This window comes from Aedes albopictus, chromosome 2, assembly GCF_035046485.1.
Source record: "Aedes albopictus strain Foshan chromosome 2, AalbF5, whole genome shotgun sequence".
Classification (NCBI taxonomy): Eukaryota; Metazoa; Arthropoda; class Insecta; order Diptera; family Culicidae; genus Aedes; species Aedes albopictus.
In genome coordinates this window covers 147,681,063-147,703,980 of record NC_085137.1, presented here as the reverse complement: position 1 = coordinate 147,703,980, position 22,918 = coordinate 147,681,063, and the positions used below count along the sequence as shown (strand labels likewise).

Here is a 22,918-nt window from a genome sequence, read left to right as displayed (position 1 = left end):
ACGATACACGGAACTACAAATCAACCCAAATTTAAGTTGTTCTGACGCAATCCCGGTCTTCCGTGGAATAACTCAAATTTGCGTCAAACAGCGAAAGTGGTGAGTGAGTAGTTCTCGTTTGAGAGCGGCAAAAAAATTAACCCACTGGTAAGTTATTTTCACCCAACGGAGGCCTCAAATGACGCAAATTTGGGTTAACTCAAGAAAACCCAAATTTGGCTTCTTCCACGGAAGAGCAGCGGATGCGTCGGTGCTTCTCTCTTTGTTTTTGACAACATTGCGGTGGGGCGAGGGAGAAAACAACCCAACTTTGAGTTAAAACTAAAAGCAGTTTAGCCAAATTTGAGTTTTTAAAACTTATTCTTTGGGTTTTAATATTTTTCCGTGTAACTTCTGCATCAGGGGTGGGCGAAAGACCAGCACGCTCGTTTTAATCTACTCAGACGTGCACGTCTGCATTTCTGGGTCAATATTTTGAGGTCTTCCCTCGGGTCTTCCCGCATAATAAAATACAGTTTGTGTTAATATCCACACAGTATGTCTTCTTTATCTGTTACTGTTACTGTACCTCAAACAGGTGATTTACTGTTGAAACTAAGAAACTCGAACCATCCAATCATAAATAACGGTCTTTGTAACGCATACAAAGCTGTGACAATATGTTATATTGTGCATAAGTCGAATAATATAGTGATGAAAACTCAGGAGGCATGGTGGCAAAATAGAATGACCTTTTCTCAAATGGTTTGTGATTTTATTGCTGACTGCACCCCAAATTGGACTGACACAATAGTGTGCACACACCTTCAAACTGTGATTGCAGCGCAAGAACACGTCGGATCGAGTCAGGCCCCTGGCATGAATGAAATTTATCGTAGCCAACATCTAACTGCCTTATACCGAAGGGATGACACTCTCATCTTTTGAGTTTAATCTCTTTTTGAATCTTTTTGAATCATTCGGAATCTTTTCGAATCCCGCCAAATCAAGCATAGTGAAAAGTGAGGAAACTTTTGCTTCAGTGTGCTAAGAGCACCTGTCAAATCAGACCAGCTTCGCGCGCGGATAATGTTTACGAGAAGTAAAAAAAATAAATAAAAAAAAAATACCAACGGCATTTTTGGGGGAATTTCAATAAAATGTAAGTATTTTCATTGAAATATTATAAATTTCGCTACTAATTGACATTAATATTTATTCTAGATGGCCGGAGCGCTCCAAATGGAAATACGCCATGTAGGCGGGCTACCATCTACGCCAGGGGCCAGGATGATTGAAACCTCAAGATTTGAACCGGAATAAGTGGTGTGAACAAGTTTTTGGAGTCGTGGACCTCCACCTGCAGGTATGCATTACATTATTGTTATATCAAAGATGGATCAACATCTTTGCCATAACACTCGGTTAGTGGCTGCTGTCTTTTATCCTCGGTTTTGACCCACATTTGCCAGACCATTCTGCACCTGGACGCTGCCTTTCAGGTCTTTTTGTATTATACGGATCTCCTGCGAACACCAGCTTTGAACGGCTGTTACCCAGCATTCTCACAATATTCCCTGCCCATCGTATTTTTCCAGCTCTTGACACCTTCTGGATTCGCTGGGTTCGCCGTAGAGTTCAGCGAGGCCGTGGACGTGGGCCGTGGATCATCCTTTACCGCCACACACCGTCCTGCACATCGCCGAATATTTATCGTCCTTAGCAGGCGTCGCTCGAAAACTTAGCAGGCGTCGTTCGGTCCACCTCGTGTGTGAAGGTGTCTCGAATCGGTATAGGGCCATCCTAGGGGCCACCGGTTCATAAGTATTTTGAGCACGGTATATTTGGTGCGAGGATGAATCTATAGGTAAGCAAGGTAAGCAAGACACTTGTTTAACCCTTTATAAGGCCGAGAAAACTAGAAGAGTTGTCAACGCATACTATAATGGAAATGATTATATACATGATTACATGTACAACACAATTTTTGTTTCAAAGAAACTCTCAAAAATCTAGGTGGCAATATAGTTGCCACTGCCCGTTTACCCCAAAAACAAGCTTTTGAGGTGGCAATATAGTTGCCACTGCCCGTTTAGGCCACCAGCGCTGGTGGCAATATTCTTGCCACTGCCCGTTTAGGGTACTTTTCTGCTCTTGACTTCGACAAAAAGCCGGAAAAGAGATTTTAGAGTGGATGTGGGCTTAACCCATAATATAAACTGTGTATTTCAGCTCATGTCAACCCATAATTTGATTATTTCATAAAATATTTACCAAATCTATAATTTTACAATAAGTTTGAGCTAATTTTCTTCACGCGGCCAAATTTAACCATTTTTGAGACTACAAATGGCTCCCAAATTGTTGTTAAAGCTTTGTTTAGTACCAAAAAAATACCAGGCGTTATTAGTAATCCCATTTTTGCGTAAACCAAAAAAAAAAAGTTCGAAATAAATTGTTATTAAACAGAAAAAAATACGAACGGTAGGTGGCAATATAGTTGCCACTGCCTTATAAAGGGTTAATCCTTTATAAGGCAGTGGCAACCAGGGATGGAAACACTCACTTGCAAATACATAGTTACATTCACTTGCTATTATCTTAGTTCAGAAGCATGCGATCAAAAACTGGTGTACGGATTACCTTGTAATTTTATCTAAATCTTTGCCGAACACAGTAAGGATCGCATACGCATACCAAACTCGTGAGAGGGCAGTTTAATTTACATTCACCTCGTGGAGAGTCGCCTTCATAGCTCTTTCACGAGTTTAATACGCATGTGCAGCAAGGGTATTCGGTAAAGTTTTAGATAAAATTACAAGGTAAAAGTCCTCCATGCACCATTTTTTGATAGCATGCAATTCTTCAAGTACATAATTCAGGAAACTTACAATAACAATGTCAATTTCTTCAAATATTTAGCTGAAAATCTCGGACAGTATCTCTCAAATCTAGGATAGAAATTTTCGAATAATCTTATTCAGAATTTGCATGTGATTTTCAAAAATTCCCTCGATCTTTTGATTAGTTAGCCTGCCAGGAATGCTGACTTAAATATATCAAAAACATTAGCAATTATGTATAAAAGTTCTAAAAGCATTCTCCATGGAATTTGCGAATGTTATCAGAAATTCAGTAATGAAATTGGGAAAATATTTACCAAAATAACAATACGAATCAGCGAAGGATCAACGCAGAACTTTGCTGCCTTCAGGATCTCTTTAAATTTTGTCCTGAAAATTGCTATAAATATGGCATACTATTCAAATGAGTGTAATCAGTTTCGTACCTTTCAATTCCGCCCTAGGTTGCTTTTCCTTTGACAGATACGCGTATTTCGACTACTACTTGTAATCTTCCTCAGTGTCAGTTATCCACTCTGGAGTAGTCGAAATACGCGTATCTCGACTGGATGGGATCATTCATTTGCAATCATTTACATTCACTTGCTGTTAATTCGCTTCAGAAACACCGTAGCAAAAATCAATGTATGGACCACTTTTTCATTTTTGTTTCACCTGAAACTTTGTAGAACAATGTACTAGCGTAGCAACAATAATTATGCCAACAGAAGGCAGCAAATGCAACTCTCCACGGCGTGAATGTAATTTACATTCACGGCGTGGAGAGTTGCTTTCACAGCTTGCTCACGACTTTGGTAGGCGTGTGCGACCCTAATGTTATTCGACAATCTTTCAGATAAAACTACAAGCTTAAATTCATCCAAACATTGTTTTTTGATAGCATGCTTCTGAACTGAGATAATAGCAAGTGAATGTAACTCTTTGCAAATGAATAATCCCATCCCTGATTCTGCTTAGAGGGTTTGAAAAGTCGATACAAGATGACATACTATTCTTGAAATCTGCTTATGATCCTATAAATACGTAGTTCAAAAAAATCAAAGAATATACTGTGAAGAAATTATTGCGAGCCGAAAAAATATTTCCCCCGTTAATATGCTCTTGATTTAGGAATGAGACAAAAATCAACCAAGTTAGGTGTCAAAAAACAAAATTATGTTTTGACAAGCTGTTTTCAAATTTAATACTGTGAAATTTATAAATGGGTGTACCGCGTGGCAGTTAATTTCCAAAAAGTGTACCGCGAGGCAAAAAGCCAGTGAAAGATCCTCATGCCGCATAAAAGTTTAAATCGAAACATTAAATTAACGTTGATTTCCTAATCATGATTTTACTACAATATGTTAAATAACAATTCAGTGCACTTTTTATGTGCACAGAATTATTTTGGCCTATCTCCTCAACTTTTTCTATTTGCAAACTTAGTTTTGTCGGCCTTATAAAGGGTTAATCCATTTATAAATCTATTCCAGCGATTCCATGAACCATTGCAAGCCAGCTCTAATTTGATTACCAAACAATGGTAAACATTAATTTTTGAAGAAGCTACTTCGTCACCCATCACATCTCGTCGAATAGAATGGAATCTCTTGATTGTTATTTGTTATGTGTGTGTACCTATGTGTGAATAAATAGTATTGCTTGGTGGGGGTAGGGGGGTTGGGTTAGTTCCGATGGGTATATAAAACATCCGAAATTCACTACCCGAGGGGGGGTCCCCGATTTCTCTGGCCAAGACGATTAATTATTGCCCTTTTTATTTGCGAAGTGACTCGAAAACAGTAAGTATACTTGTGTAATTAGTAACTTTCTTTAAAAATTTTGAAACTGTTTTAAATGAAATTTAAAAAATCAACGGAAAAAGGTTCACCATGTCCTCTCAAGTTATTAGGTGAGAAAATGCGTTTCTTGTAGAAATAGGCCACTTCTATACCTTTAAATATTTCAAAGTGATCAAATATGACGTCCATAGTTTAGGGGGAGGGGGAGAAAGTGTAACACTCCTTATAGGTACAAGATATACCTCCATACATATAATACACTTCATATTTGAATCGCCCCAAAAAGTAATCGTAATTTTGTCTTTGAAAAGGTTCGCCAAGTCTTCTCAAGTTTTAAGGTTATACGAAATACGTTTATTTGATGAAATAGGTCACTTCTGAAAGTCGCTGGTCATAATCCATCCATATCCATATTTCACGGGTAAGTAAATACATTTAAATAAAGATACTCAGTCTAATAGGTAAACTGTTTTATATTACAACATGCAGGATGTCGATCTTAGTCTCCACCTACTGGAAAAATAAGAATTAATAAATTATTCTAGCATTCCATGAGATATCCTTCCATGCAATCAGAATTTGTCGGAGAGAAGGTTCGCCAAGTCCTCTAGAGTTGTTTGGTGACGCACAAAGCATATACTTTAACCCTTTATAAGGCTGAGAAAACTAGAAGAGTTGTCAACGCATACTATTAAGGAAATGATTATATACGTGATTACATGTACAAAACAATTTTTGTTTGAAAGAAACTCTCAAAAATCTAGGTGGCAATATAGTTGCCACTGCCCGTTTAGACCAAAAACGCTGGTGGCAATATAGTTGCCACTGCCCGTTAACCCCAAAAACGAACTTTTGAGGTGGCAATATAGTTGCCACTGCCCGTTTAGGCCACCAGCGCTGGTGGCAATATTCTTGCCACTGCCCGTTTAGGGTACTTTTCTTCTTTTGACTTCGACAAAAAGCCGGAAAAGAGATTTTAGAGTGGATTGGGGCTTAACTCATAATATAAACTGTGTAGTTCAGCTCATGTCAACCCAGAATTTGATTATTTCTTAAAATATTTACCAAATCTATAATTTTACAATAAGTTTGAGCTAATTTTCTTCACGCGGTCAAAATTAGCCATTTTTGAGACTACAAATGGCTCCTAAATTGTTGTTAAAGCTTTGTTTAGTACCAAAAAATACCAGGCGTTGTTAGTAGTCCCAATTTTGCGTAAACCAAAAAAAAAAGTTCGAAATAAATTGTTATAAAACAGAAAAAAATACAAACAGTAGGTGGCAATATAGTTGCCACTGCCTTATAAAGGGTTAAAAATAGATCAAATTTCTTTGTAGTAATTCTTCGTAGTACTCAGAACTAGTCGCTAAGAAGGTTCACCAAGTCCTCTGAGCTTGTTTGGTGACGAACAATTCTAGTAGTAATTCTTCGTAGTACACAGAACTAGTCGCTTAGAAGGTTCACCAAGTCCCCTGAGGTTGTTTGGTGACGCACAAAGCATACACTTCAAAATTGGATCCATTTTCTTTGTAGTAATTTCTTCGTAGTACTCAGAACTAGTCGCTAGGAAGGTTCACCAAGTCCTCTGAACTTGTTTGGTGACGAACAATTCTAGTAGTAATTCTTCGTTGTACTTTGACATATCGCTAAGAAGGTTCACCAAGTCCTCTGAGGTTGTTTGGTGACGCACAAAGCATGTACTTCAAAAATAGATCAATTCCCCTTGTAGTAATACTTCGTAGTACACAGAACTAGTCGCTAAGAAGGTTCACCAAGTCCTCTGAACTTGTTTGGTGACGAACAATTCTAGTAGTAATTCTTCGTAGTACTCTGAACATATCGCTAAGAACCAGAGGACTTGGTGAACCCTAAGGTTCACCAAGTCCTCTGAGGCTGTTTGGTGACGCACAAAGCATATACTTCAAAAATAGATCAATTCTCCTTGTTGTAATTTTTCGTAGTACTCAGAACTAGTAGTTAAGAAGGTTCACTAATTCCTCTGAACTTGTTTGGTGACGAACAGTTCTAGTAGTAATTCTTCGTAGTACTCTAGTCGCTAAAAAGGTTCACCAAGTCCTCTGAGCTTGTTTGGTGACGAACAATTCTAGTAGTAATTCTTCGTAGTACACAGAACTAGTCGCTTAGAAGGTTCACCAAGTCCCCTGAGGTTGTTGGGTGAAAATTGGATCAATTTCCTTTGTAGTATTTCTTCGTAGTACTCAGAACTAGTCGCTAGGAAGGTTCACCAAGTCCTCTGAGGTTGTTTGGTGACGCACAAAGCAAATACTTCAAAAATAGATCAATTCTCCTTGTTGTAATTCTTCGTAGTACTCAGAACTAGTCACTAAGAAGGTTCACTAAATCCTCTGAAGTTCTTAGGTGACGCACAAAGCAAATACTTCAAAATTTGATCAATTCTCTTTGTAGTTATTCTTCGTAGTACTCAGAACTAGTAGCTAAGAAGGTTCACCAAGTCCTCTGAACTTGTTTGGTGACGAACAAACCTAGTAGTAATTCTTCGTAGTACACAGAACTTATCGCTAAGAAGGTTCACCAAGTCCTCTGAACTTGTTTGGTGACGAACAGTTCTAAGTAGTAGTTCTTCGTAGTACTCTAGTCGCTAGGAAGGTTCACCAAGTCCTCTGAGCTTGTTTGGTGACGAACAATTCTAGTAGTAATTCTTCGTAATACACAGAAATTATCGTTAAAAAGGTTCACCAAGTCCTCTGAGGTTGTTTGGTGACGCACAAAGCATACAATTCAAAATTGGATCCATTTTCTTTGTAGTAATTCTTCGTAGTACTCAGAACTAGTCGCTAGGAAAGTTCACCAAGTCCTCTGAACTTGTTTGGTGACGAACAATTCTAGTAGTAATTCTTCGTAGTACTCTGAACATATCGCTAAGAAGGTTCACCAAGCCCTCTGAGGCTGTTTGGTGACGCACAAAGCATATAGGTACTTCAAAAATAGATCAATTCTCCTTGTAGTAATACTTCGTAGTACTCAGAACTAGTCGCTAAGAAGGTTCACTAATTCATCTGAACTTGTTTGGATACGAACAGTTCTAGTTGTAATTCTTCGTAGTACTCTAGTCGCTAAGAAGGTTCACCAAGTCCTCTGAGCTTGTTTGGTGACGAACAATTCTCGTAGTAATTCTTCGTAGTACACAGAACTAGTCGCTTAGAAGGTTCACCAAGTCCCCTGAGGTTGTTGGGTGATGCACAAAGCATATACTTCAAAATTGGATCAATTTTCTTTGTAGTATTTCTTCGTAGCACTCAGAACTAGTCGCTAGGAAGGTTCACCAAGTCCTCTGAGGTTGTTTGGTGACGCACAAAGCATGTACTTCAAAAATAGATCAATTCTCCTTGTTGTAATTCTTCGTAGTCACGGAACTAGTCGCTTAGAAGGTTCACCACCAAGAACCCCTGAGGTTCTTAGGTGACGCACAAAGCAAATACTTCAAAATTTGATCAATTCTCTTTGTAGTACTCAGAACTAGTAGCTAAGAAGGTTCACCAAGTCCTCTGAACTTGTTTGGTGACGAACAAACCTGGTAGTAATTCTTCGTAGTACACAGAACTTATCGCTAAGAAGGTTCACTAAATCCTCTGAGGTTCTTAGGTGACGCACAAAGCAAATACTTCAAAATTTGATCAATTCTCTGTGTAGTAATTCATCGTAGTACACAGAACTAGTCGCTTAGAAGGTTCACCAAGTCCTCTGAGGTTGTTTGGTGACGCACAAAGCATATACTTCAAAATTTGATCCATTTTCTTTGTAGTAATTCTTCGTAGTACTCAGAACTTATTGCTAAGTAGGTTCACCAAGTCCTCTGAGGTTGTTTGGTGACGCACAAAGCATATACTTCAAAAATAGATCGATTTTCTTTGTAGTAATTCTTCGTAGTACTCAGAACTTATCGCTATGTAGGTTCACCAAGTCCTCTGAGCTTGTTTGGTGTTTTCTAGTAGTAATTCTTTGTAGTACCCTAGTCGCTAAGAAGGTTCACCAAGTCCTCTGAGGTTGTTTGGTGGCACACTGCTAATACATGGCAGAAAATGTTGGGCTGGTCGCATCGCACAGATACCGAAATAACAATTGAAGAGAACTTTCAGTTGATAACGTGGAAGGCGCGAAGGTGATGGTTTGTTCTTGAAGACCATGGCAAATAATTCAGTATAAGCGGTCCAGTATAAGGGATTTTCCATTCGTCCTAAACTCAATGAACCAGACTCAACAAATAAGAAGCCAAGGAAACACCTTATTAGGCCTGTTAAATAGAGCACACGGCATGCAGCGATCGAGATTGATGGGACTTCGGTGATAGCTTTTTTAAATTCATGACATGATATTTTTTAGCTTTATATTTGCTTTTTTTAATCCTTTATTGTTCTATTTTGATGCTTAATTACCTTATAAAACTAAAGATCCTCTCAAAGTTACATAAGGATTACCTTTGAACATTACAGGAACAAATTTCCCACCTGCCGTAGTTCAAATTTAAGGGAGTGCCTTATCTTGGTTCAAAAGCTGCGATATGGGAACATTCTTGCGACGATGGTTCAACTGCAACTGTTTCCATGGTTCATAATAGCGCTCCTGCATCAGCCACTCTTACTATTTGGACCACCATTCCTTCCTCTACTAATCCGGTAGACTGAGATACCTCAAAATAGTTGCATACTCGCACCACACTCGCGATGCTCTTGTTTCTGGTTGATCTACCTTCACAAGTCACGGGTATCCCGGGGGCTACCTCCGATTCGGGAGTTCACGGGTGTCGAACCCGCGAGTGGAGCCGGAGGACGGGCGATTACGCGGATGTCGCCGCGATGCCAATTTGGTATCGAATTCTTGCCGCGCGGATCCATCGGCGGCGGTTAGTTAATCGGGAGCAGTGTCGGACCATCACGAAGACTTTTCGTTCGAGCCGCGGGAGGTGGCGACGATGCCTCAGTGAGACGCGGATGCCACTTGTTTCAGAAACTGAAATATAAACAAAATTAGTTTTTAAAAAGTTGGTTTTAATTAAAATACTAAAGAAAATAAGAGCTACCTTCAGTTTCGTATCACAAAAATTTTCGTTTCCCCACGATCAGCTATCAGCGTCTTCGAAACCAAAACAAACACCGAACAAAATGATGTAGTTATTTCGATATGACTGACGGGTGTTCGTTTTTATATTAATCCCGCCGAATCATCTTGAATCTTTTTGAATCTCTTCGAATCTTTTAAAATGATTCCAAAAAGATTACAGTGTCACACCCCCTGCCTTATACTCATATTCGTGCAAATTGAAACGAGCGTGTAATCAACAAACGCAGCTTTTGTTTGATGTTGTGAGCCACATACGAAATCATATTCACAATGCGTGTTTGTTGGGTTGCTTTATTCAACTAATTGCATGCTCCTCTTACCGTACATTAATATTAAAGCGAGTTTGAAGTGTTTTGTGATCATAAGCGGTGGAAAAAATGATTCCAAAAACTGATCAACAAACCAAAATAAACGTTAAACAAAAAATTGTTGATGTTTTCGCATTTGACAGTGGGCGCTATTTATTAGCGCCCAGGACATCCTGTCTACCATGATTCCAATGCATTGATATAGGCCGTGTCAGGGGCCTGGATCGAGTTGAGGTCTTCGGTGCACTTATTCCTTGTAAATGGAGGAATAAGTGCACCGAAGACGTCGAGACGATCCGAGGCAAATGTGCACTTTTATCACACTTTTTAAGCGTACCAAAAAAAGTGTGATAGTCCAATTTGAGATGTAGTCTGCAATATTTGTGCAACACACTTACACATGCGCGTTTCACTGTATGCCACTTAAGTTCAACAGTATGTCAAATAGTACCGGTCGAACTTTGCAGTTTGCATTTAGTAGAAAAAAAAAACAAAATCTTTCGCCAGCGAGCGGGTGGACATAATAAACTGAAAATTTGTCTCGGAGAACGTTTTGAAGCACTTGGAGCGGTCTGGCAGAAACAAGGGTAAGTTTTGTATGACTTGTAAATTTGTTTTTTGTGCCATATCTCATCGGATTCAATTTTTTTCAGGATTCCGGAACTTGAAGTCGGCGAAAAAAACCTGATCCGGCCTGACTGTGCGACTGCGAGACGTCCCGCTAAAGCTTGTAGTGAAGGATTCGGCCTGCGGCGGGGGAAATTGGATGCTCCTTGCGATGAAAAATCCACTGTTACACCAGTAATCGCCAGTTAATCAGTCAATCGCCGTAGGTATTACCAAGCGCAGCATGGAGCGTTCAATTTTTTGAATAAAAAATCCGATGAACTCAAAACCGCTTTACTGTTTTGCGAAAAATTTGTTCGGGAAAACGAGCGATTTTTTATGGTAACCTATCTTAACCGCCTATTCCACATACTGTAATTTGGCGGGTTACCGTTTGTCAAACAGGCAAATCTGTACATGGAATGGTTAGCTTACTGTTGTCTCTGATAGTCTGAGAAATGGTTAAATGACAATTGCTAATGGTCATATACAATATGAGAAACTATGCATTTACAGTTTGTGATTATGCGGGTTGTGCCTTTTTATCGAAAACGCTCCGTAGGGCCTAAGGGTTCATTCAAATATTACGTAACGCAAAATTTGACAATTTTAGACCCCCTCCCTCCCCCACGTAACAAGTTTTGTATGAAGAATTTTGAAATTTTGTATGAAGCGTAACACAGAGCTAGACCCCCTCCCTCCCCCCTTAGCGTTACGTAATATTTGAACGAACCCTAACAGCAGTTCGCCCATGCAAAAATGAACACCGTTATCTGGAAGATTGATGTTTGCTCTATCTCAGTGGTGCTTATCCTGCGGTCCGCGGGCCGCATGCGGCCCTCCAAGCCTTAAGATGCGGCCCGCGGACAAGGGGATTGACATATCCTTTTCTAATCGGAAAATCCGCACTTATCCGTTCCTAACCGTCGCTAACCGCTGCTAACTGAGCAGCAGTTAGACGCGGTTGACGACGGTTAGCAACGGATAAATGCGGATTTTTCCGGTTAGCAAGGGGAGTGTCATTCCCCCTGCCCGCGGAGTACTTTAAGACGAATCAAAATGTTTGAACGATTATTTGAAATAACTCGTTAAATTCATTAAAAAATTAAAAAAAAAATGCTGATCAATTTCACAGTGTTGAACACAAATTAAATGATAAATAAACAAAAAGAACAATCTATTCTGTAAGATTCGAAATCGCAACTCCGAAATATTTCGGTATTTTAGCCAACCCAGGTAACCACTACACTGAAATAAATTTTGTTGTCGTTTCCACCGTTTCCACCGAATCCATGGTAGAATTAAGAACTGTACCAACAATTTTCAACCGAATGCAAAATTCTGTTAATTGTACTGAAACATTGTCAATATTACCATGCGTGTATTACTGTTGACTAAAAACATTCTTGGTTCTACTATTTGGGCATTGTAATTTCGACCATGTAGACTTGAATGTTGCGCGTCTTAGATAAACATGGTCAAAAATACAATGTCAAAATAGTAACATCAAGAATGTTTTTAGTCAATGGTACTTCACGCATGGTAATATTGACAATGTTTCAGTACAATTAACAGAATTTTGCATTCGGTTGAAAATTGTTGGTACAGTTCTTAATTTTACCATGAATTCGGTGGAAACAACAACAAAATTTATTTCAGTGTAAGCACTGCTGTTAGCACCAAAAAGGCCATCCAACAGCGTTTCAGTGCCAATAAGCTCTAAAAAAGGTTTTCAAATGCTAATAGGCCCTGAAAACCGTTAGCACTGAAGTAGGCCGTATATGGGTATATAACGCTATCTTAGAGGGCTTTCAAGCCCTGTGCCTATAAGGTGAATGCCACGGCTGTCAGTGCTGTTGAACGGATTGTCGTACCTGACATTTATATCAGTCAAAATAAATTTCAACCAAAATAGAACTGAACGACGGATGTTCTTGAGAAACAGCAGAGATATTTGGAATAAAAACGATTTAAGGACATACTTGTTAGAATCCCAAAATGGCCGTCACAATGGCCGACTTCGGCACCTACTCATGATTTTGAGCGCACAAATCTCTTCGTAAACGAAACCAGCGCACCTGATCTTCTTATTTTAAGTTTATTATAAGTGAGCAAGAACAGAATAATAAAATTCACTGTTGTTTAAAGCTTGCATTTTGAGATTTGTGCGTCTAAAGTTCTGATGTACGGTTGAAGCGGGATTTCAAGACGTTTGTCCTTAAAAGGAGCAGCATTCAGTGGATCCTGGAAGTTGATCCACCGAGGATTTTTCAAACGATCCTGCTTGATTGAACCATGGTAGCTGTTACCTGGAGGATGTGTTTTTGTTTATAATTATGGTCGATCGTTTTCAACTTCCCCTGTTTCACATTAGGTGATTTTTCTCCTCAATTTTAACGCCACATATTTTTCTTCTTCAATATCAAGAAGCTCCACAACAACATCCATTCATCCCCATTATATAGAACCGATGGTAGAACGGATCCCATCTCGCCACCACCCATCCCCCCTATGACCCCACACAACCGAACAACATTTTCCCAATCTCCAGCGCAGCTCTAACAACATCGTCATGGCCATCCGATCTTTCGGATTGGATTAGCTTTCTGGACTCGTGCTTTCGTACGGAATTGTTTCTTACTGGTTCCTGGAAAAATTAATGCAGCCGATATTTGCATTTGCTTAAATACGGTTCTTAGCAACCAAAATCCAAGGTGCATCGGTGGATCAGATGGGAAGCGTAGCGAGATTAGACAGAGATTAACAGAGGACCTCGAGGACTTCATCTGGAATCTACATCAAGCAGCAGAAAGCACAAAAAAATCAGTTGAAATAAAAGCACAAGCGGCAAGAAAAGGACAGCAGACAAACAGATATTTTTTTTTCTTTTTTCCTTGTCCCTATTTTTGACAGCTTTCCCTTCAGAGACTCGGAACGGATTTTTTGAACTGGCCGTATATCAGCCGAATAATTCGCCAAAAGTGGTATTTGAGCAGCTTTATTGGAGGATATAGTACCTATAAGCTTTGTTACCCTGGTTCTATATTCGACTATAGAACCGATTTGATGCCATTTTCAGGGCTTAATGGTTACTTGGGAAGTCACGAAGCCAGCTTATAGTTATTTATAAGTGGTACGAATCAAATGAAAGTTTGTTAAAAATGTAATCTTGAATCATTTAAAAATTAGTTGCAGTTTTTAAGCGCAGTCGCTGAGCAAATATTTCACATTTCGCCTTTCCGAAGAACATACAAACACAAAGCACGACGTTTTTGACAAAATTCTCAACAAATCTCAACTTGGTTGCCAATATTGTTTCATTTTCACTGTTTGTTTAAATTTCTATTATAAGACTCACACATTTTTCGAAACAAAACTTACGAATCCAATTTGAATTGTCCAAGCGAAACTCCTGAACGAACTTAAAGAAAAAAAAATCTCAGCTGAGATTCATAAAGCGTCTCCTGTGCCCTTTTGGAGAAACTTTTGGATACATTTTTGGAGAAACTCCAGGAAACATTATTGGAGAAACATTTCAAGCAACTCTAAGCGAAATATATGGAGAAACTCAATGAGAAAGTTGTGGCGATACTGCATGGAAATTATAGGAGCAACTCCTAGAAAAATGTTTTGATGCCACTCTAACAAAAATTTCTTAAACAACTTTAGAATAAATTCCTCGAGCAACACAAAGAGAATTTTCAGGAGTAACTACAAATAAGATTCCAGAACCAACAGCATCAATACACAAAAGATGCCTAGAACGCCTGAGGAAAATTTGAACAATAAATTTGAAGCAGCTTATGCAGCAACTTTAGAAGATAATGTTGAAGAAACTTCCGGAAACAATTGCTAAAATTCTAATTTTTGAAGAAATTTAATGATGATGTATTGCATCAACTTTAGAAGAGACTTATGGAAAGAATTTACTAAAATTTTCAAAAAACTCCTGGAAAATTTTCGGGAAAATCCGGAAGCTATTCTAAGAGAAATTCTTGGAAACGATAAATGAGGAATTCCTGAAGTAACTTCAGGGCAGTTCCATAGGCAAATCTAAGAGGAGTTCTTGGAGATGTTCCTGGAGAACTCTAGAAAAACTAAAAGAAACTTCAAGAAATTTCTCGAAAACCTTCTGGAGCAACTCCACAAGAAATTTCAGGAGAAAATCCAGCAAACCTTTTTGGAGCGATTCAAAATAAATTTTTGTAAAAGCTGCTTGACAAGTTCTTGAAGTGGCTTCAAGGCAATTCTAGAGGCAACTTCTAAATTGTTTGTTTAAATTTCAATTTGAAGCTCAAACGTTTTTCTCAACAAAACTTATGAATCTAAATTGCACAGTTTAAATTTTTTTATAAATATGCTTTAGAATTGTTCTTTTTGTTGTTTTTGTGCATCGATGTTTTATGCGGCCCGCAGGTCGATTCCGAATTGCAAATTTGGCCCGCGGTATCCTCCAGCCTGAGCACCACTGCTCTATCTGATAGCGGTCTTAGTTTGTGTAAATAAGTTATGATTCCTCCTGGGAGTTCTTGCCAGAAGTTCTCCAGAAACTATCTTCCCAGTTCCTTCCAAGATTCCTCTAGGAATTTCATTTGAAATTACCCTGAGATTACCCCAGGAACCAACAATGTATTCCAGGATTCCTACGGGAATTCCTTCTGGGATTCCTCAGGGAGATTCTTCCACGAGTTTATTCAGAATTCCATCAGAGGTTTCTTTGAGATCCTTCCAGTTTTTATTTTAGAGATGCCTAAGAGCAACATTAACGGCGGCCACTATTCGAGCAACCCGCGCAGCGCTACCATTTTGACTTAACCACCCTTTTCCACACCGGTAGCAATCAAATTAATCACCCTGATTCGTATCGGGAGGGCTGTCATATTCGCATAGAATTTTTAGCAGCGCAACTGTCCCGCTATTATATTTGGTCACCCACCCATAGCGCTACTATTTTGCGAGCGCATCCAGCAGCGACCGGTAAAGTTTGCTGCAATGATGGAGGGCTGCCAAACGGAGTATAGAAGCGCACCGTTAAAGGTGCTCTAAAGAAGTTTCATTTGGCATTCTTTCAGTAGTACTTGTGGTAGATGACTCTATTTATATGTATTCGTTCTGGCTACTTTGGATTCTCACAGGTATAGGTAGCATGCTTCGGGCTGAATCAAATCAAATGGATTCCATACCTTTGTTTTGATGGTTAAATTAACAAAACAGTTTTTATTTTCGTGGATAGAATGACAGTTCAATCGATAAAATGACAGTTCGACCCGAACAAAAAAATATTCCTCATACAAACTTTAAATGCATTTTAAAAATAGTTCCCGGACTCCAAAAATTATGAAATTATGGATTTCGACCAGGGGGAATGACACTCCCCTTGCTAACCGGAAAAATCCGCATTTATCCGTTGCTAACCGTCGTCAACCGCGTCTAACTGCTGCTCAGTTAGCAGCGGTTAGCGACGGTTAGGAACGGATAAGTGCGGATTTTCCGGTTAGAAAAGGATATGTCAATCCCCTTGATTTCGACTAATTTTTGGGCGGAGAATCCGATTATGAAATAATCCGCATACCCCTAAAGAACCCAATTGATAAAAAAAACTTTGAAATTTACTTCCCGTGTAATGAAGGCAGCCCTGCTGTAAACGATAAGCCTTGACGTTTTCGCAACGATATTTTCAGTTTTTGTTTTGTTCTCCGTTTGTTTGACCTTGAAACCTGTTCGTGCATCTTCCAGGACCAAAACCGGCATCTGATGCGGCAAGGATATATTTTAAAATATTCATTAATTTAGAAAATAAAATTATCTTTCAGTTTCTAAGTAAGTGTAGCAATGGAATTAGTGAGGAAAAATATTATAGAATGCAATCAAGGAGCGGTCCGTGCCGTGCGATACAATGGTAAGCAAACATCTGAACATCTCATCAATCCATCGAACAAAGCATTGACCTTGAAGCTTATTCCAGTGGACGGCTCGTACTGCTTGTCGTGCGGTTCGGACAAAAAGATCAAGTTGTGGAACCCGTACTCGGGGTTGCTCCTCAAAACGTACGGTGGCCATGCCGGCGAGGTAATGGATGCGGCCGGTAGCTGCGACAGCGGCTTCATCGTGTCCGTTTCGGCGGACAAAAGTGTCATCTATTGGGATGTTACGACGGGTTTGCCGGTGAGGCGACTGCGGGGTCATGCCGGCACGGTCAAGTGCGTTAAGTTTAACGAGGATTCGTCGGTGGCGGTATCGGGGTCCACGGACAATACCGTCATGTGTTGGGATGTCAGGACACGGAAACTGGAGCCGATTCAGACGATGAGGGAGGCCAAGGATTGTGTCACTTCGCTGGTCGTGACGGAACATAAGATAATTGCTGCATCGTTGGACGGATCCATTCGGCAGTATGATCTGAGGGCCGGAGAGTTGACGTGTGACACCGTAGGGGTTCCCATAACGCACGTGGTTCAAACCACCGACGGACAGTGTCTGCTGGCGGCCTGTTTGGATGGCACGATTCGACTGATCGACACAGACTCCGGAGAACTGCTGTCCGAGTATCGGGGTCATCAGACGGAAGATTACCACATCGAGTGTGCGGTTATCAAGAGCGATTCGCAGATTATTTCCGGCTCGGCTGAAGGATGTGCAGTGATTTGGGATTTGGTGGAGGGTAGCGAGGTTCGTCGGATGTACATGGGCTCGGGAGGAGTGGTTCACTCGCTGGCGCCGCATCCGACCGGGAGCGACATCATGTTTGCACGACGACGGCACGTTGAACTGTGGGGATTGCCTTCCGAGGAGGATGGGGACGAGGTTGAGGTGATTATGGAATAAACACTCTGTAGTATTTTAATTCTACTTGTTTAAATGATTTGAAGTCAATCCATTCACCTTGTTAGTAGTATTTCAAAATATAGTTTGCGTCTTTTTGGTTACCCCTTCCATTCCTACGATAGCTAACCGGTTTCCCAGATCCTGAATCTCAACCGGTGCAGCTTCTTTGAGCCCACCTTGATGAGTTCAACTGCGATACCATTTGTACCCTCCAGTTCCAACTACTTATTAGGCCGTTTCGACTAAAGGTATTTTTGGTACCGAGATCGACTGTTCTCCTACAGCAATAAAAGCAACTTTTAAGAAACTACGGTATTTCGGCATCAATGACAAGTGCAGCCAACATCCTAAACATTCTTTTAAGTTTATACTTACAACAAATCGGATGAAAATAGTTACCTTTGGCTTCTTCACCTGCTTTCGCATCACACATGGGTCAGTTCAAATTGTCAGCAAGATTCCCCCTACTGAAGCCATCGCTCAGTAGCTCAGTACTCGTAGAAATAGTGCGCCAGCGGGTACCGAATGGTGAAGGCGAACACGGAACAAATCAGCTGGAACACTATCAGCAAACGATTCAGTCGATCCTCCCTAATCGGCCCGGTCAGCAGGATGGCGAAGTTTATGATCGTAAAGTTATTGCATGTCACCACTCCGTCCTCGCTTTCCTCGCAGCGGATCAGACGGGCGTGTTTGAACACCATGTAGCACAGCTTGCCCAGGATGTTCAGTTCGCTGACGCGGAACTGGGTCTTGCTGTAGTTGAGCAGGTCAGATTTTGGGTCGTGTTTCGGGAGGCGATGGCGAGGACATGGGATGAAGCGGAACAGTTGCGGAACCGAGTAGATAAAGTTAATGATCTGCGGGATGAAGAACAGTAGAACCGTTTTGCTGAAGTGTCCTAGGATACCGACAACGGCGAAGGTCATCCCGGAGAGGTAGTTGAACGTATCGCCGACGAACACCTGGGAGGGGTAGCTGGAAAAAGAAACAACGGAATGGTATGCTGTAGATAGACTTTTCGGTTGGAAATATATGTACATTAGAGTGGGTCAACGTTGTATGGGAAAATTCAAATTTGATCATATCATCCCGGAACAAAGTTTTTTCGACGCCTGTTATGGTCCCAAACAACTGTGCAAAATTTGGGCGCGATTGGTTGCGTCCCCACATTCCGCATTGCATTTGAAATTTGTATGGAGTTTTACATAGGAATCCCTACTTTTTAGCATTTTTCTTCTGAGAGGCTCAACTTTGTCTTGAACTGTGTAACCAACGATGTTAAAGTATAGCCAAGGGGATGCTGATAAACTTTGCCGAAAAGAGTAAGGTACTAGAGTGACTCTGAAAAAAGTTATTAATGTTCAAAGTTTGATACCTCAGTGAAGCTACTGAAAATCATTTTTTCTGCCAACACTGCTGGTGCTTAAAAGGATCAATTCGTCCTTGCTTTATATTCTGACGTTTCATGGAACAACAAACCCCGTTTTCATCAACAAACATCAATCATGCTGGCGGTTTTTAGTCGAATTTTGAATTATTTTTCAATTCAATACAAAATTCTTATCATTTTAGGTCAGGTCTGCTTCTGGAGAATGGTTCTGGAGGTATTTTAGAGGAGTACATGTGTATCCGTCTTTCTGTGACCGGTAACGCCGCTGCAATAATCCATATCAACATGTATCCACCTCAAAACGCACCTCACCACGGTTTTAGCGGCCGACTAACCATTTCCTGGATAACGGATCGACCGCATATAGAGCTTGCTGACGTTTATTCACCTTTCTCTTTCAAACATGTAGGCAGATTAGGATTTGGTGCCATCAGGAAAGGTTTACCGATGAAAACAAATCCTATCCCGCCTGCATGCTTGAAAGAGAGAGGTGAATAAACGTCAGCAAGCTCTATACCACAGATATACATTATTATGCCCAGTGGCACCAACCACACCAGCAAACTTCGTAAATTAGACGCCAAATGAACAGATCATTAACCAGCAACCATTGTGCAAAATTGCGTGAGCTTCTCATACAAAAACCAACTTACCGACACTTTGGTTAATAGCAAAGCGACCACGGTATCCGTTATGGGTTTGAATTAAAGATAGCTAGTTAGTTCAACTTACAAACATTTTATTCATTACTTTCTAAAGCTAAAAATTAATGAAGGATAATTATCAAATTATGTAATAATTTTGACAATGAAAGTAGAATTCGATCTCTCTTATCGATTCCGGCAGGAGGCAAACCTTTTCCACCGGTCGTTTGAGCTCCCTAGTAGCTATCCGCAGAGTAACTACGCGAACTAGACCATCTGTTCCGGGGTGGGCTAGCTCAATTCGGCTTAGCTTCCAGGGCATAGGCAGTAGAATATCGTCGCATATCACCACCCTCTTGCCAACTTCAATGTTAACCGATGGCCGCCGACGTTTGTTCCGTCCGAGGAGCTGGCTCAGATACTCCTGACTCGTTTACCAAAAATTTGGATCTTCCGTTGGACTATATCTAACTGGGTGGGGCGATTGATAGGAGTTGTGGTAACATCAACCTCCGGGAATGCTTGCACTGAAAAAATGTGCGAGCGAAAAATTACCTATTGGGTAGAACAATTGAATGTTTAAAGCTCTCAGGTTCTGCAGAGTGGACTAATTGACCACCGAGCCGCATGAATCCCCCCGATGGTATGTAGCGGTGGAGCCAAGATCACGGAGACTTCCCGGACACTGGTTTCCCTTCCAATAGATTGTTCCATTTATCGGCTGGCCATACTCTGAGAGCTTTTTAGACGATTGTCTGCTTCGCTCTCTCAAGCTCGTTAAACTGGAACCGTGGCGAGATCAAGGATCATAAATTGCCGAACGAATGCACCGCTACTCCTCTAAAATACCTCCAGAACCATTCTCCAGAAGCAGACCTGACCTAAAATGATAAGAATTTTGTATTGAATTGAAAAATAATTCAAAATTCGACTAGAAACCGCCAGCATGATTGATGTTTGTTGATGAAAACAGAATTTGTTGTTCCATGAAACGTCAGAATATAAAGCAAGGACGAATTGATCCTTTTAAGCACCAGCAGTGTTGGCAGAAAAAATGATTTTCAGTAGCTTCACTGAGGTATCAAACTTTGAACATTAATAACTTTTTTCAGAGTCACTCTAGTACCTTACTCTTTTCGGCAAAGTTTATCAGCATCCCTTTGGCTATACTTTAACATCGTTGGTTACACAGTTCAAGACAAAGTTGAGCCTCTCAGAAGAAAAATGCTAAAAAGTAGGGATTCCTATGTAAAACTCCATACAAATTTCAAATGCAATGCGGAATGCGGGGACGCAACCAATCGCGCCCAAATTTTGCACAGTTGTTTGGAACCATGAAAGGAATCGAAAAAACTTTGTTCCGAAAAAATGACCATGTTGACCCGGTCTAATGTACATAGACTGTTTACTCTTAAAAATAGTAGTAATGCATAGGTAAATATTTTCTTTTGTTATGATAGGTTCGCTGCAGCAATATTCTATAAATTCGAGCAAAAATACGGACGCAATTCAATTCCGACCGCTAAGCAAACGGGAGGTACCCATTTCTAAACAAAAAACTCCGGGGAATCGAATGGTTCTAACCCCTTTGGGGCTGTCCATTAATTACGTAAGGGATTTTTTACGATTTTTCGACACCCCCACCCCCCCTTGTAAGATTTTTTGTATGAGAGCTCAAACATTTTTGTATGGCTCGTAAGATTTTTCAAACCCCCCCTCCCCCTATAAACCCTTACGTAATTAATGGACAGTCCCTTTCCTGAAAACATTGGCAAGTGTCTCATTTTGGCCATTTTCCCATAAATGTGTCAAAAATATTTGAATATATCATACTTAAACCCAAAAAAGGTGGGAGAAACCCTGAATATTAAAAAAAAATCATGTAGCAATATCAGACAACTTGGTTTAGTAAATATTTTTCACTTTTGATCACAATAAGTGTCTCAGTTTGTCCAATATCCCCTATAAAATGAGAACAATCGAGAATTTCGGATAAATTCGAACAAAACACCATGCAAAGCCGTTCAAAAGTGTTGCTACTTAATGGTAAAACCAAAAACGAATCGTGTCTTGTGCATCATATTAAGCGATGCTGTCTCGTTTTGTCCAATATCCTCTATAAATAATGAATATATGACAATGGGGCACGTTCGGTGTAGTACTAGATTTGTAGTAATGAGATGAATTTTTGTATGGTGAGAAGGCCAATTCTTCGGTTCTGCATAAAATGGTACAAAAAGCGGCGCGGTATCATAACGTCCGAGGCCATAAAGTCCCAGGACTTTATGGCGCATTTTTTCGGGGCATAACGGCCGAACTTGCAGATACGCCACAAAGTCCAAGGAAAGAAGGCACATAGGATATAATGACGCATCCAAACTTTTGGACGCTATTTCGCAAAAAAAACGCGACTTAATGTCCGGGACTGTATGGCCTCGGACGTTGTGATCCGGCCCCACAAAAAGCGTGGGTATTATGATTCCTTGCCTAATTTGATGCTGTTTGAGCAAAACTTTGGATAGCAATGTTGTTTATGTTGCAAGAAATGGAGAAAACAACAACATTGTTGCCCAAAGTTTTGCTCAAACAGCATGAAATTAGGCAAGGAAACATAATACCCTCGCTTTTTGCATCATTTCATTGCAGAAACGGAGAATTGATCTTCTCACCATACTAAAATTCAGCTCATTACTAGCTCATTACTACAAATCTAGTTGTTACGGACCACCCTATGTCCGTGCGCTGCGCACCCTTCATAGGTGACTTGGCCGACGCACACTATAGCAGCCTGATGATAGTACCTATTGAGCATTTGTGTTTGAAGTTCGCTGCATTGTGAGGATGAGATAGGAAAACAACAGAATTGTAAAGCGCATACAACACGCGAAGTGCAGTAAATTGAATAATTCTTGTTATAGTTTGATAAAAAGATACTAAAAATTAGGGTCATGCATTGAATTTGTACCTTAATCTAAGCCTTAATCTATCATACATGCTACGAAGTGATATCTACATGCTACTGGTGAGAAATCATGCAAAATCATTAATGTTACTTACTCTAACCATAAAACTAAATCATGCAGGTTTCTATTATCCACAAATAGACGATAACTACGGCTAAATTGGGGTATATTACACAGCGTAACAAAAAATAGCTTTTGGTCTGTCTCAAGAGCAAACTTATGTGTCTCTGACAGATTTTGGGCCGCTGAATCCGAATCCGGGCTCAGATTTGCTCCAACACGTCACAATTTTGAGCTATACCTCAATTTATAGGGCAAAATATGGGATTTTGGGCTTTTTTGACTGCAAGTAATAAAGCATGGAAATATTTTTTTAAGCAATCAAAAGGTTAATTGGTCAACTAACATCTAAATTAACGACTCATGCAAAATATTTCGTTTTACCAAATCAAATT

General features: G+C 40.1%; 2 protein-coding genes and 2 long non-coding RNA genes across 5 annotated transcripts in view; 2 read left to right on the top strand and 2 right to left on the bottom strand.

The window, feature by feature from the left end:
• Positions 1 to 5,940: 5,940 nt before the first annotated feature.
• On the top strand, positions 5,941 to 9,676 carry LOC134287754 (uncharacterized). 2 transcript variants are annotated; one of them, XR_009997514.1, is made up of 3 exons: positions 5,941 to 6,390; positions 6,689 to 8,065; positions 8,249 to 9,676. It is a non-coding gene; the product is annotated as an uncharacterized LOC134287754 (long non-coding RNA). The 2 variants fall into 2 exon arrangements; XR_009997513.1 differs by having other exon boundaries at positions 5,941 to 8,065.
• On the bottom strand, positions 8,979 to 9,893 carry LOC109622256 (uncharacterized). The gene is made up of 2 exons (XR_002202002.3): positions 9,684 to 9,893; positions 8,979 to 9,613 (listed from the first exon to the last, which is right to left on the bottom strand). It is a non-coding gene; the product is annotated as an uncharacterized LOC109622256 (long non-coding RNA).
• Positions 9,894 to 16,342: 6,449 nt separating this feature from the next.
• Positions 16,343 to 17,463, top strand: LOC115258597 (WD repeat domain-containing protein 83). The gene is made up of 2 exons (XM_029858850.2): positions 16,343 to 16,537; positions 16,604 to 17,463. Exons 1-2 carry the CDS (start codon positions 16,471 to 16,473, stop codon positions 17,461 to 17,463), a joined length of 927 nt encoding a protein of 308 aa, XP_029714710.1. The 5' UTR covers positions 16,343 to 16,470.
• A 345-nt stretch (positions 17,464 to 17,808) lies between these two features.
• LOC109421022 (UDP-N-acetylglucosamine--dolichyl-phosphate N-acetylglucosaminephosphotransferase) overlaps positions 17,809 to 22,918 on the bottom strand; it is a 78,318-nt gene continuing 73,208 nt past the window's right edge. The window contains exon 4 of the mRNA XM_029859366.2: positions 17,809 to 18,441. Coding sequence (XP_029715226.2) covers positions 17,952 to 18,441 — 490 coding nt within the window. The 3' untranslated portion in view covers positions 17,809 to 17,951. The remainder of the gene's footprint in view (positions 18,442 to 22,918) is intronic.

Excerpts from the sequence above, each read along its gene's own strand:
- LOC115258597 (XM_029858850.2), top strand. The coding sequence starts at position 16,471 with ATGGAATTAGTGAGGAAAAATATTATAGAATGCAATCAAGGAGCGGTC. Across the intron at positions 16,538-16,603 it reads CCGTGCCGTGCGATACAATG|TGGACGGCTCGTACTGCTTG; the intron begins GTAAGCAAACAT and ends AGCTTATTCCAG.